Source organism: Sinohyriopsis cumingii, chromosome 6, assembly GCF_028554795.1.
Source record: "Sinohyriopsis cumingii isolate HCF-2022 chromosome 6, ASM2855479v2, whole genome shotgun sequence".
NCBI lineage: Eukaryota > Metazoa > Mollusca > Bivalvia > Unionida > Unionidae > Sinohyriopsis > Sinohyriopsis cumingii.
In genome coordinates, this window is record NC_142966.1 from 148,289,714 (window position 1) to 148,303,881 (window position 14,168).

The 14,168-nt window shown below is 36.7% G+C and overlaps 1 protein-coding gene across 1 annotated transcript in view; it reads right to left on the minus strand.

Annotated features, from left to right (window-relative positions):
• Positions 1-14,168, minus strand: part of LOC149798237 (bridge-like lipid transfer protein family member 1) — a 215,309-nt gene that overhangs the window by 139,432 nt on the left and 61,709 nt on the right. The window contains exons 22-24 of the mRNA XM_089963361.1: positions 13,763-13,943; positions 10,632-12,260; positions 234-852 (exon numbers count right to left, since the gene is read on the minus strand). Of these exons, the coding sequence (XP_089819487.1) occupies positions 234-852; positions 10,632-12,260; positions 13,763-13,943 (2,429 nt within the window). The remainder of the gene's footprint in view (positions 1-233; positions 853-10,631; positions 12,261-13,762; positions 13,944-14,168) is intronic.

A 14,168-nucleotide genomic window follows, 5' to 3' on the forward strand; every position in this document is an offset into this window, starting at 1 on the left:
TTTTACAGTTACAATGTATTATTATTATTATTACAGCAATAGTAAATCAAAAAATGTCCCTCAACATAAAGATTTATGTTATAAATGTGCTGAATTTCTACAATGATATAGTTATCTATTTATGTTTATACCTAATGACCTACCTACCATAGCTTAAAATACATGCATACATTAGTAGAATAAAAATCCTCCATACCTTATGTATAAATAAGCAAGATGATAATATGACATACTTTGCTTGAATCTTGTTCTGCTGAATGTTGACTTTGCAAGTGGTGCACTTTCCAAATCTCCAAGTCCAAGTTCTTCCTCTGCCGACACATCCATTTTCACTTTACCTGTACCTTCTGAAGGTGTCCCAGTGTCTGTGTTCTTGTCTCGGATACTTTCTTGCTCCTCTTCAATGACAGGCAATTTGATCCTGTCTGGTTTGTGTCCAAGTGTCTTTGTCTCAGGCATTGTAGAATACAATTCCAATAGGTGATACAATGTTCGCCAACACTTTGGTGTACTGGCCTTGATTTCATCTACGATTGTCTTCTCGACTACAGCTGGTGATGATGTATCAACCATATCCATGTTAACAGAATCATTAAAATTTAATGACTGAGGTGGTGTTTGCATTTCTGACTGAATTGAACTTTGACCTGGTGTTGTAGTTTTAGTCTCTGTCTTCAGTTTTTTAGAGTCTTTTGAAAACCGGAGATGATTCTTTTTGAATGCTGCTGCAAAGTTCATTCTGTCAGGTCTGATAGTGTCAAATGGCAACTTAAAGGAAGGCAGGGATGGTTTGGATTGCCTTGGAGTAGCTTTCTGGGGCTCTTCCAATTTAATGTCAGGCTTCTTGGCATTCTGGAGTAAAAACAAGCCTTGTGTTAACATAAACTTGCTTCAAATGCCACCAATATTATTGAAAAACAGTAAAATTATATTGACCTCAACACTGCAGTATTTCCAGCAACCACTGGTGAAAAAGTAGTGATTAGGTAGGTAAGGTTACCTTTAAAAAAATAAATGGATAAAGTTGGGAAAATAGGGTTATTTTATAAAGAAAAACTATAGGAAATTTATGTAAATTGCTGGAAAAATAAAAAAATTGACTTTACTTACCTCCTTGAACTTTAACCAAAGAATTCTCTTACTCACATTGTGGCTGTCGATTAAGTCCAGATCTTAATACTCTGGTCAATATCACAGAGACCATGCTTGAATTTGCTTCATTACAGCCATTCATTCAGTGAGTAATCAATTTTCAACATACAATTTTCAAAGCAGCAATAACAGGGCCATTTCGGGAAATGTAAGGAAAAATAGCAAGTCTGACAAAACATTAAGAAAAACTAGGGCATGTGCCTGGTGCAGCATTAGAAACAAATTATAAACACTGTAATTTGAATGGCTGATGAAGTAAGAAAAAATATAACACTATAGCATAATAAAAGCTGTTAGCAGTGGTTAAATATTTAATGATATGTACAAGAGTACAAGTGTTTCCTCAGTTCCAAACAAATTTCATGATATTTGAATTTAAATGTACAATACTTTGCTCATAAAATAACAAAAAAACAAACAAAAGTAGATCACACAAGTATCACAGCCAGTATAAAATGAGTATTGAAATTCATTTTAAAATCGGTTGATGCAAATACCAAACAGCTTTAAAGTTTAAAATTAAATCTGTCAGGTAACTCAACCACAGAATGGACAGTCTTTTTTAAGTTAGCATGCTGGAAGCCATAATGAGTTTGAAATATAATTATATAATATTATAAGCCAAATATTTGCATAAAATCATTTGTTATTCTTTAACCAACCGCAACTGGTTTTGCTAAATTTGTTAAAAGCTTGTCTTTATTAAACAAAAGCAAAGTATTAAAAAAGATGTAATATTTAGAAACTGTTATCAAATTGCTTAGGTCAAGATTCCAATTATCACTAAAATTCAACATTTTTAGTTCTTTTTTATACAATTAAAGTGAAAAGATAAATCCAGTATCTTCAACATCTAATTAGAACTAACCTGATAACAATGACTTTATTTACACAGTCTGAAGTCTCCAGGCTGTATCTTAAACTGAACACAGAAGCTGCCACATATGTAACAATTGTTCCCTTACTGCTTGGAAATTGGGAAATGGATCAAATATTTGGTCAAACACAGTCAATAACTCTGTAAAATTCTTAAAAAATTAAACTAATAAATATTGCTTCATTATTAATTAATTATTACAGATAAAAGCTGTGTGAGAGTGCCAAAATGCAGGTTTCATCACATCCTCAAATGATGAATGAATCAGATAAGCCCATGTGGTAGCAATGATTCAAACCTCATAGGCTTTAATTTTTTTAAATTTTCATGATAGACAATGAGTGACTGGTAAGCTGTATTGATAGATAAGGCAATCCAACTAGAAATATCGCATGAACCTTTAATGGGTATAAACACTTGCTTCCTACCCTTCCATCTCTCTTTTGATGCTACCAAGTAAAAACATAGAGCCTTAACAGAACATAAGTCAATCCTGGTCATCCCAGCAGAGATAGGGCTCAGATTGGGGATCACAAATGAGAGTGAAGCAACTGATGGAAACTGGTTTTTTGCAAACAAAAATTCCTGGTTGGCAATGGTGAGAAACCGACTCAGAATTCCCAGTGAACCTGATACAACCCTCCTCTATGGATATGGCCTGAAGCTCACTGATTTGTCTTTTTGTCTTGCAGACAATAAGGTGAGCAAGAAAACTGTCTTGAGGGTAAGGTTCTCAAAGGAAGCTTCACCCTAAGGGTGGGAAGGGTTTAGAGACCACAAGACACAAGAGACATTCCATTTAAGCATTAGAGAGTGAGTTGTTATTGTTGTTATGGGGTTTAATGCCATTTTTCAGCACATGATAGGCTTTGCATGGCGGCCAGTATTAATGGTGGAGGAAGAACCCGGGAAAACCCCAGGAAGAACCACTGACCCATGAGAAGCTATTGGCAAGCTTTCTCACATACCCATATTAGCCGCATCCTAGACTCAAACCCATGCAGACAGAGGTGAGATGGCAATGATCCGTAACGGAGAGCGCTTTAGACCACTTGGCCACTCGGGGCCCCCCATTAGAGTGAGACACTGGTCTCTGCAGTTGGAAATAACTGATCAGATCTGGTAAGTGAGAATCTGTCCCAATGTCTGGGCATTTTGAAAATTTGAGTGTTGGAAAGGGCTGCTCGATAGCCCTTAATAGTAGAAACTGAGCATTGTTTCTCCTTGAAAAGAAAGAAGAAAATCAGCCACTGCACTCACAGAGCAACAGCTAGGACTGACATGTTTTCTACTAAACCAATCACAAAAGATTTTCCATTTGGCATCATAAACTTTAGATGCTGATCTTCTCTTGTGATGAATGAAAAGTTTTCTACGTGGAGAGATCATGTGAGATGAGCCAAGCATGAAAATGGAGAACCTGTGGATTGCTGTATAGGAGAAAGCACATGTGCTGAAAATCATTGAACCATGATTACTGAGGCCACAGAGGGGCACTCAAATTGAGCTGAGCAGTTTAGTGTCTGACTTTGTGGGGCACCTATGGGAAGGCATAAGCAAACAGACAGTCTTACTTCAGGGTAAAAGCATCCACTGCCCAGATCATGTAATTGGGGAATGGGGAAACATAAAAGGGGAGCTTGTTGTTCAGCATGGTGGCGAACAAGTTCCCCAAAGATGGAACAGGAAGTATACTACATATTGGTAAAGCAACAATTAAATGAGGATTATCATTCATTTCCTCTTGACAGACTATCCATCAAAATGTTCCTCCTGTCAGGAATGTGGCAAACTTGGATGGTAAAACCCGCCGAAGTTGCCAAGTAAAAGATGTTCAAAACCTCCATGCTGAGAGAAGATGCATGTTTGCCTAATTGTCTCCTAAAGTACACTGCCACCAACATGTTGTTGGACAAGAAAATCAAGTAGCAACATCATATTTTGTAGATGCACCCTGAAGGCCCCAAAACACTGCCCTCGTTTCCAAATTGTTGATGTGGAGGGTAGATTATTCCCTGGACCAAGAATCCTGAAGAATCAGTCTTTCTGGCTCTAGAAGATCACCCCACCATGAATATGACATGTCCACAAACAGGTTATAGTGGGTTCAGAAGGGTGAATAGGGAACCAGACCAGAAAACAGTCCCAATTTTGTCAACCAGATCATATAATAGTGAAAATCCCAACCCAAAGAAATCAGAGCATTCAAGTGGGCCTTGTGTAGTTTCCATGCTTCTAAAAGAAATGGGAGAGGTCACATGTGCATGTGCCTAGGGGAATCAAGTCTGCTGTGGAGTCCAAGGTAATCAGCTGAGAGAAAAAAAAAGATGAGTTGGCAATGTGGTCTTTACTCTCAGCATATCATGAGGGACACATATTAATATCTGTGAGGAAATTCATCCCCATGTATATAAATTCTTGAGATGAAGTGAGCCCTGATTTCTCTGTTTGGCAGAAGACCCAGCGTGGTCACTATATGGACAAACAGCAAGACAGATCTAGTCTAACAAGCTCTAGTCAGCAACTGTGGATCAACCATCTTCTTAAAAATATTAAAGGACTGGGATACCAAGTGATCTTAAGTGGGCTGCAACTACTACCATGACCTTGGTAAAAGTACTTCCAGAAAGATATGGATGTGAAGGTATGCATTCCAAAGATCAATAGAGACTGCCCAATTGCCAGGTCTTGTGGCATTCATGCCTGACGCTGTGATCTCCATCCTGAATGGTTCCTCCAGCAGAGATCTCTTTATGGAGGGAAGGTTAATAATTAGACAAGACTTTCTTCCTTTTATGGGAACCGGGAAAATCCAGTACCAGGGCTGAGATTGGTCTTTTCATATCCAGAAGAAGGGAGTGAACCTCTTTAAGTGCAGCAAATTTAAAATGATGGAAACAAATGGGGGATCCTAACTAGAGGAGGGAGATCACAGGAAGCAATCTCAAATGGGAGAAAGGTCATCAGACTAAGCCTCTGAAAGGAGACTTAGTTTGGTGCCAACTGGACTCAAAGCGAGAGATGTGCTTTGCAGGAGAGGGATAGAGTTGACAGGGCTGTCAACACTTGTCCTTAGGAAAGGTGGAAGGGCCTGTAAACCTCCTCTCTGGACTTTTGCAGCACACCTTTCTAGGGTCTGCCTGCAGGGAGAGCTCTGAAATGGGCTTGTTGCTTTAACTTGGTCTGTGCTTCTTCAAAGAAGTTAGCTGATGGACCCTGAGGGCAGTCAGGATGACTAGCTGTTTGCTCTTGGATGAGAGAGGGTGCTGCTGCTCCATGAGAGGAGTATACAACTTGCTCTCATAGCAGTAAAGAGAGGATGATGCTCCTCCTTCTCAGGAGGAAATGATCCCCTCTCTGTCCTCATAGAATGGGGATGGTGCTGCTCCTCCCTCTTGGGGAGGCATGACTCATTCTCTACCCATTTAAAACCTTGCTTACAAGGGACCACTAATTGTAAGTGTCTCCGGAGAGACTTGGGTAATCCTTCTCTGACACCCAAGGGACTCAAAGAAAGAGAACCCTGGAAACTTCAAGGATGATCAGGATACCTTCTTCCTTTATTATGGGTTCATGTACAAGATCCCAGATCTCATCATACCAAAGGCTACACAACAGACAGCCATCTGTCCTTTCGCAACAAGTGCAAGATAAGCAAGTGGGGTGTCTGTCACACGAATGTGACCACAACTTGCTCAGACAATGTTCCTGAAATAAAGATGCTGAAAAGAAGATTTCTTTATACCAAAATATTTCTCTGTTTCTATACACAAGATAATGCATAGACTAGATCTATTCTAATATATATTTTTTGGCAAGAAGACACCTTATTTTGGTGTTTTCACCAAGATTAAAAAGGAAACAATGCTAAGTCATGGGATGAATAATGCAATAAAAACAAGTCACCCAGGATTAAATACTGCAAAGAACTACTAATTTGCAAAACAAACAGTAGGTTCTGGTTGGTAATAATAAGGAAACAAATTTAAGAAAGGCTATCCAAAACTAAAATTGAAAAAGAACCAGTTTGATAACTGAACACAATATATATGAAGTGAAAAAGTGGTGTGCAACCTGCTTACCACTATAAAAATAGCATAATTCGTGATATAGATAAGGTGAATTAAATGAGTCATAAGGAACAATATGGATAAAAGTGAGTCTAAAGACTGCAGATATTCAAAGATAGGAAAATATAATTAAAATAGATACCCTTAGCTACAAACAGCACAACCAAACAATTCATGATATATGCAAGGTAAATTAAATGATTCATAAGGAACAGTAAAATAGTTGAATGCAAGTCCGTAGACTGCCAATATGTAAGGATAAGGAAATTTAAATACATACACTCAGCTAGAAAAAAGCACAACGATATTTGAAAAAATTGTTATGTCTTGTGAAGGGGCAAAATGGATAAAATAAAATGCCATGCCATACACCAAGTTTATGGTACAAATGCCTAAAAAACTGTCAAAAGATCTTAAATAAACTTTGATAAAAAACTATAACAGAGTATAATCCTAATGTTTAAGAAGAATACAGCACACAAAACAATTAGAAATTTGCGAGCAGACCCATGAAGTGGTAGCTAAACTTCTTTATGTAAGCGATGTTGAACATTACAACATGGCCACTTAAAAACTAATGAAGAGCAGCAGCACACATGTGTGTGGTTGTCCTGCAGGAATGATCCAGTGTTCTGGTATCTTCTGGTTCAACCTTATGGGAGCACATAATTTTCCTCATTCAATTTGGGTACTTTGCACTCCAAAATTACTATAGCAACAGGTATGTGGGACAGTAGTCAGTTATCTTCCCAGCATGGAATAAGGCAGTCCAAGATCATCTCCGGAATATATTTCCATCTTAACAAACAATAACAAGACAACATCTTCATATTGCTTTGAGAGATGTCTCAATTGGACAGATTATGGACGTTATCATTGGTGAGAGACGATTTATACAAGATAAGGAACTAAGATATCTGGGCGAAAGAAATAGTTAATTGGTAGGAAAGTAAATATTAGGCATAATCAGTGATATTGAAGTCGCAAATGGAAAATCACATTTTTTTGTATCTGCAAAACAATAAAATACTTATTTTCACACAAGTAACTCTGTGATCCTTTATTGAAATTATTTTCCAACAGATTCATATCCCTAAAATGATATAAATTATGGCCAATTCAGCAATTTATTTTGAAAAATTCTTCAGATAGTTACTGGGTGGGGTAGTTTAGTAAAAAATTTCAACTTCCTTAGAAACGATTTCAGAAATATAAAAGATTCTCACTGAATATTTTTTATGTTAAACATATTTTATATATTATTAAGGTAATATCATATCTGCATTATCTGCACTGTAAAAGTTTGCTGTGTTACTGCTGCTCTCCTCCAGAAAATAATTTCGGTTAAAAGAGACAGAGTATTATTATCTTTATTATGGTTGTACTTCTTACTTAAATTGGGTTTAATTTGATATTAAGCCACAGACTGGAGAGAGAGAGAGAGAGAGAGAGAGAGAGAGAGAGAGAGAGAGAGAGAGAGAGGGAGAGAGAGTGAGAGAGAAAGAGAGAGAGAGAAAGAGAAAGGATGTTCACATATGTGTCTGTGTGTGTATGCAATGATACATGTCAGAATTTCTGGATGAAATGATCTATTTTCATTTTATTCTGATAACCTATATATAAAATATTACTTGGAAGAAACAAAAGAAGAGCATTATCATGGTCTCAATAAAGCTGTATTTTCTTGGTGTGTTCAATTCAGTTTTTCAATGACAGTTTGTAATGAGATTTAGAACATTACACTGGATTTTGTCACAATAAAATGTATGGTGTAATATTTTAAAAGGGATTTGTTTCTGATTAACACACACATGCATGTGCATGCAAGCATGCACACACACACACACACACACACACACACACACACACACACACACACACACACACACACACCTGTACCTTTTTTAAAATCATTTATTAATAAGAGTCCTGACCCTTTTTCTAGAGGTAATTATTATAAATTCATGCCAAGTCTATAATATTGTGACCATATATTTCATTTTTATTCTACATTAAAATGCCATTATTGTATTTTCATTTAAGGTTTAAATAAGAAACTGTGCTCATGCTTGTTTTTCATAAATCAATTGTCTTATAATGAGTGAATAAAAATAATAAGACAATAAGAAGTATAGTTCGTATTTACTGATTAAGTTCTTTCCTCAATGCACTTAACTAGAAAATACAGCATTCCATTTGTAACTATTGCTCAAGAGATTTTCATTTTCATTAGGCAACATTAATGATGTGGTTTTATTAAAGATACACTAATAAGCAGATAAGAAAATGAAGTTAGTAGCATTAAGATTTTATATATAATAGGTTGGCACTAAAGGTTTCAACATAACAAGACCAAAATTGGTAAGATATACTATTTTAATTAAACTGAAACAGAAGACAAATGGCAATTTTAGTGTCTTGTAGTGCTAATATTGTATATATTTTGATACACCAAAAAATTAAATAAGACTATATTAGTTTTCACTGATATGTGTATTACTGCAGTTTTGATAATTATTTATTGCTTCGATGGATCAACAATAGATTGTTCTGGATAATGATAAACTCTGAGGAAGACCATACATTGGGACTGGGTTTTTCTGTGGCTCCACCTGTTGGAAAGATAACTGGCTATGATCCCTCATAGAATTACTGGCCCCGAGAAGTTGAGTGGTCTCTCTGTTATGGATCATTGCCATCTCACCTCTGTCTGCGTGGGTTCAAGTCTTGTTAATTCGGCAAATGTGAGTATGTGAGAAAGCTTGCCAATAGCTTCTCGTGGGTCAATGGTTCTTTCCGGGGTTTTCCCGGGTTCTTCCTCCACCATTAATATTGGCCACCATGTATAGCCTATTGTGTGTTGAAAAATGGCATTAAACCCTACAACAACAACAACAAAATCATAGTATTACTAATATTAAACTGCTTTTCAGGAAACCTGTTGATATCAAACAAACAGATTAAGATGCTAGTGATCAAAATATTTTTGGGTGCAAGATTTTTCTACATTGGTCAAGGACCATAACTCTGTAATTTATAGTTAACATTTGGTCATCATCAATCAAATCTGAGACACTGATGAGAATTTCATAGCAAATGTAGTTGAAATCAAACAATAAACATAAAAGTGTTCAGAAGCCAGTGAGATGACAAAGTAATTCAAGGACTATAACTCTGTAAATATCCTGATTATTACTGACATCATCAGAGACCTAGGAAAGAAGAAGCTACACAACTATTTGTTCAAATCAAACCGGAAATGTGTGTGTTAACATTGAAGTGTAATTTCCATTCAAAATATCTAAAGGGCTATAACTCTGTAAGTGATGGTCAAATTCTGGTCAACTTCAACCTCATTCAAGAAGTTGATGAGCTACACATTCACTGCAAATCTTATTGGAACTGAACAAAAACTGTCAGTACAAGAGTGTTCACAAGCAATAGGGATCCTCATTCAATGCCAGAACTCTAACAAATGCCAAAATTATACTCATTATTCAACTTGTCTAAGACCTTGTTAAAATAAACTTTCACAACCAATATGGATGAAATCACACAAAATATGACTGTAACACTGTTTGCAAGCCAAAAGAGGGATGCCTTTTCTAAGTCGATCGAAGGCCATATATTTGTAAAATAAGGCAAAATTCTTGTCATGATCAAACTCATCTGAAGTCTTGATGAGCAGAAGTTTCACTATCAATTTAAATACTGAAATGAAACAAAAAATGTGAAATCTAAAAAGCTCACAAAACACCATAAAGGGCTGTAACTCTTACAAATACAAGCCAAACTGTCTCATCATCATTCATCTTAACTCTTATTGAGATGAAGCTTCACAGAAAATTTGGTTGAAATGTAATAGCTGATGAAGAAACTTCATTTCTGCATTATGTATGTGCATGTGTGTGTGTGTTTGTGTGTGTGTGTAAGCAGGGAGAATAGACCAGAGAACTACAATACATTTTAAAACAAGATGCCCAAGAAGGCCTGAAATCCCTCGCTTGGCTTGTGTTGCTACATCCAGCCATGTAATTTTGATTCTTTTTCTTTCTTTCTCCTCATATTTCACTATGCCAACTATAACAAAAATCTTGCATTGTTTTCAAATTAAGACAAAACTATTGAATGACTTCATAGATAAGCTCAGTCAGATGATCTCAGATTTATACACACGGATGCTGCTCACAATCAAACTCAAATGCTCTTACATGATTAACAATCAGAAATTTGCATCTTGAGATGAAATTTTCAAAACAAGGACTTCTGTGTTTGCGCACACACACACACACACACACACACAGAGCTTCAAGTAAATATTGATGGATGCATGATATGTGATAATGTGATAAGCTTGCCTGGAATAACAAAGTTTATGGCAAACTAAAAACTCATCTGTATTCAGATTGTCCATGCATATCTAAAGCTATATTGTGAGAGTGCCACCAGAGATCTCCTTTTATCATACACAATGCGTAAGATGCTGAGATACTGCTCATATGGGCATGAATAGTCGTGTTAAACATACTTACCAGATTTGTAGCTGATAATGACAATTCAGTTTTGGGTCCCTGTTGTCCATTAGTTTTTGATGTTTTTGAGCTGTCTGACTGCTGAGTCTCAGCACTTGATGTTGATCCCTTGGAGTCCTGTTTTCGATGTGTGCGAATCCAATCCACAGAAGAATGACTTCGTTTGAGTTCCAGTCGAGTCTCATTAAAGTTTCCAACCATTGTAACAAACTGATGAATGAGACGCAACAATGGCATGTCTACATATTGGGTCACGGCTTGACAGTTGATGAGGAAATTTACTTGAAGTGTTGTAGGCTTTGCTTCAAGTTTGTGCATTGCAAATTTGAAGGGTACATTTCCAGATCCACCACCACCACTTTTTTCAAAATCAATCACATCTTTCATAGAAATGTTCACACTGAAATGTTCACATAGAAAAGCTGGGATTTCTGGATTTATGCCAACAAAAATATGCTTTCCTCTGCCTCTGCCTTTACCTTTCCTGGATTTCAGATCATCAGAATCTGCAATCTGAATTTTCAATATGTCAAGTTTCCCTTGTAAAGAAAGATTTCCGCCAAACTTCTTCATTATTGCTGTAGGACGAACACTTTCCACATGCAGACCAATGCTTTGAAGGAATGGTTTGAAAAGATTCTGGGCATCAGCTAACTGCATTATAGAGGTAGCCATAGTAAACTGTTCAGCATTGCGAACATCTATATGACTGTCATCCTTGCCCCAGCCTTGTCCAAACTCCTCCAAAAAGGAGTCTTGCCTTCTGATTAGGCCAGGTTCTTCCTCCACTGGTGGGCTCTGAAATCCACTTTGCTGTTCCACCATCCAGCGATAGAGATTAGCATTCATTGTTCCTGGTTTGGCTATGGATTGCTGATGTGGACTTAATGGTGGTGTTACACCTACAGCATGATCAGCCACAGCTGCACTTGCAGGAGCTGATGCCAAGCTATAACTGCTAGTGTTTTGTGGCAGATTATGGGGAGTGTTTGCCTGAGTACCATTTATATTGTTCTCTGGACAGTCATTCTGTCCCAAAGAAGGGATGTGGGACTGCTTTTTCGGCATTCCACCCAACTGATGAGGTCTTGAAACAGGAAAGGAATTAACACTTGACACCTCCAGTTCTGGATCTACCTCTGGAATTACTTCTGGAGTTGCTTCATAACCAGCTGATACATGGGGATCCATACCAGTTACTGTTTCCCTGGGATTTTCAAGCTCTTCCAGTTTACTATGAAGACTTTGCATTGACAAAGCCTCTTTAATGTAAGTTTCATCTAATAGGTAAGTATTTTCATCCACAATCTCCCTTTTATCATCATCCTCATCTCCATCATTGTTGTAAACTGTGGTTCTGGCAAACTTAACAGAGTAGGGACGATGCTTGTGCATCTTGAAGCTGTATTGAGGAAGATGTGGCATGTACAAGACATTTTTCCACTGCCTTGTTAAAGCTAGGATCCCCTTCTGTATGGTGATCAGCTGAGGAACAGTGTCAGAGTGAACTGCCTGCTCCACAGTGGCTATGCCCATTTTGTGTAGGTATTTCCTCAGCACAGTCAAAAGCTGACAGGAGGCATCTTCTTGGAGAGTACGAGAAAGTGTTGTTATCCAAGCAAACTTGTACTGAAATAAAAACAGATGTTATTATAGGTTTACTGATATAAATACACAATTATAGGTCAACTGACATAAATCTGCAATGTTTTATATAATCATTATAGTTAACCTTTATATAGTGGTCAATAAGGGGACTGAGCATAATTTACCTTTTTAGACCGGTAGTCTTTATATAGAGAATCATCTCATGAAGCAACCAAGAGACAAAGAATGTGAAGAAAGCAAGTAAGACATGGAAACCTGAATCCTGATTGAAAAATTGGAGTACAGAAAATAAATGACATCCCTGTAGTTTTGTTTGTCATTTAATACATTCAAAATACAAACTCTGAACTCCAAACATTTAAGACATAAAAATCCTGCCTTCCACTAAAGAATATTCTGAACATGAGTGATTTTCCCTACTGTTTCCAAAGATAATACATGGCTAATTTTCCCTCAGTTGGAAACCACTCAGCTACTGTTTCCAAAGATAATACATGGCTAATTTTCCCTTGGTTGGAAACCACTCAGCTACTGTTTCCAAAGATAATACATGGCTAGTCAACAAACCTGGAGACATTTCCTCTGAACCCTATTAAAACTACTCTGACCATAGATGGATTATTTTATTACAGATAACAAACAAGTAAAACATTATTCATTACTAAAGAAGAAAGACACTAGACACATCACATATCCATTGCAATCACTACTCTATAGTTATCATAAAGTTTCCAGTAATGTGCTGAAATTCATACTGTTGATTTCATTTATAATTAACATTCACCCTGCCTACATTTAAGATGGACTCAATCTATTTTTCCTGTTACCGTAAATTTATATCCCCTGAGCCATATATGGCTAAATGATCACTTGTTAACTGAAGAATATTTTTCATTTCATCATTTACAGGCAAAATCGAATCAGCTTATCATAATGACATACAATCTCTTCAAGAATGAATTACCACATAATAAATTAGAGCAATGAATGACATCAGATCAAATATGTGTTAATAATGACTTAACATCATAGTACACCTAACTTCAACAGAAGCAAACATCATTAAGAATCTGAATCTAGAACAAGAGAAATGTTACACATAAAACTATGTATTGCCTGTAAATATGATGTATGTTTTGTAATACCTTTCAGAACTTACACACCAAATCATTAATGAGCAGTTTAAAATTGTGAATAATGCTGCTGTAACCACCACTACAATATGAAAAGTGATAACTATGTCTTATTATATTACCATCTTAATCTTGTCAGTATAGTATTAACAAAGACAACTTCCATTTTACTGCACCCTCTATAGCCGGTTGGAGGTGCATATGTGGAATCCTGCCATTGATGCTAAATGCAAACTGGAAAAATGCACAGCTGGACCAGGGCTCAAACCCAGGACCTCCCTAACTCTAGATGGGTACTCTACCACTTGAGCTATCTCAGTCAACATGCCCAGTCCTACTTGTTATACCACCCAATGCACATTTATAGTTACCTAATGGAAGTTATCTTACCCTATAAGGCATGTGTATTCCCTGAACCTCAAGTCCCTCTGTCATGACACAAGCCATGACAGAATTAGTCCTATGGGTCAATTCTCTGACTAGATTCCTGATGGAACCCATTAATCGGTCAAAAGGAGTCATCCATGCATTTATGGTTGGAGTGGCAGTGCTCAATAAGTTCCAGTCCAATCTATAATCAGAAATATTAGAAAATTAGTGTGTGGAACGGTAATTTCAAACTAAGATTTGTATACAATAGCAACATACAACACATATTCCAATGTCAGTTTCAGAAAACTGCAATAAAACAGTCGTTTTAAATATAAGCCGCAATGAAGACAACCTATAACAATTTTTTTTAAAAGATTTCTTCAAAATTGTATTACAACTCTATAGTTTTAAACTAAGTGACAGT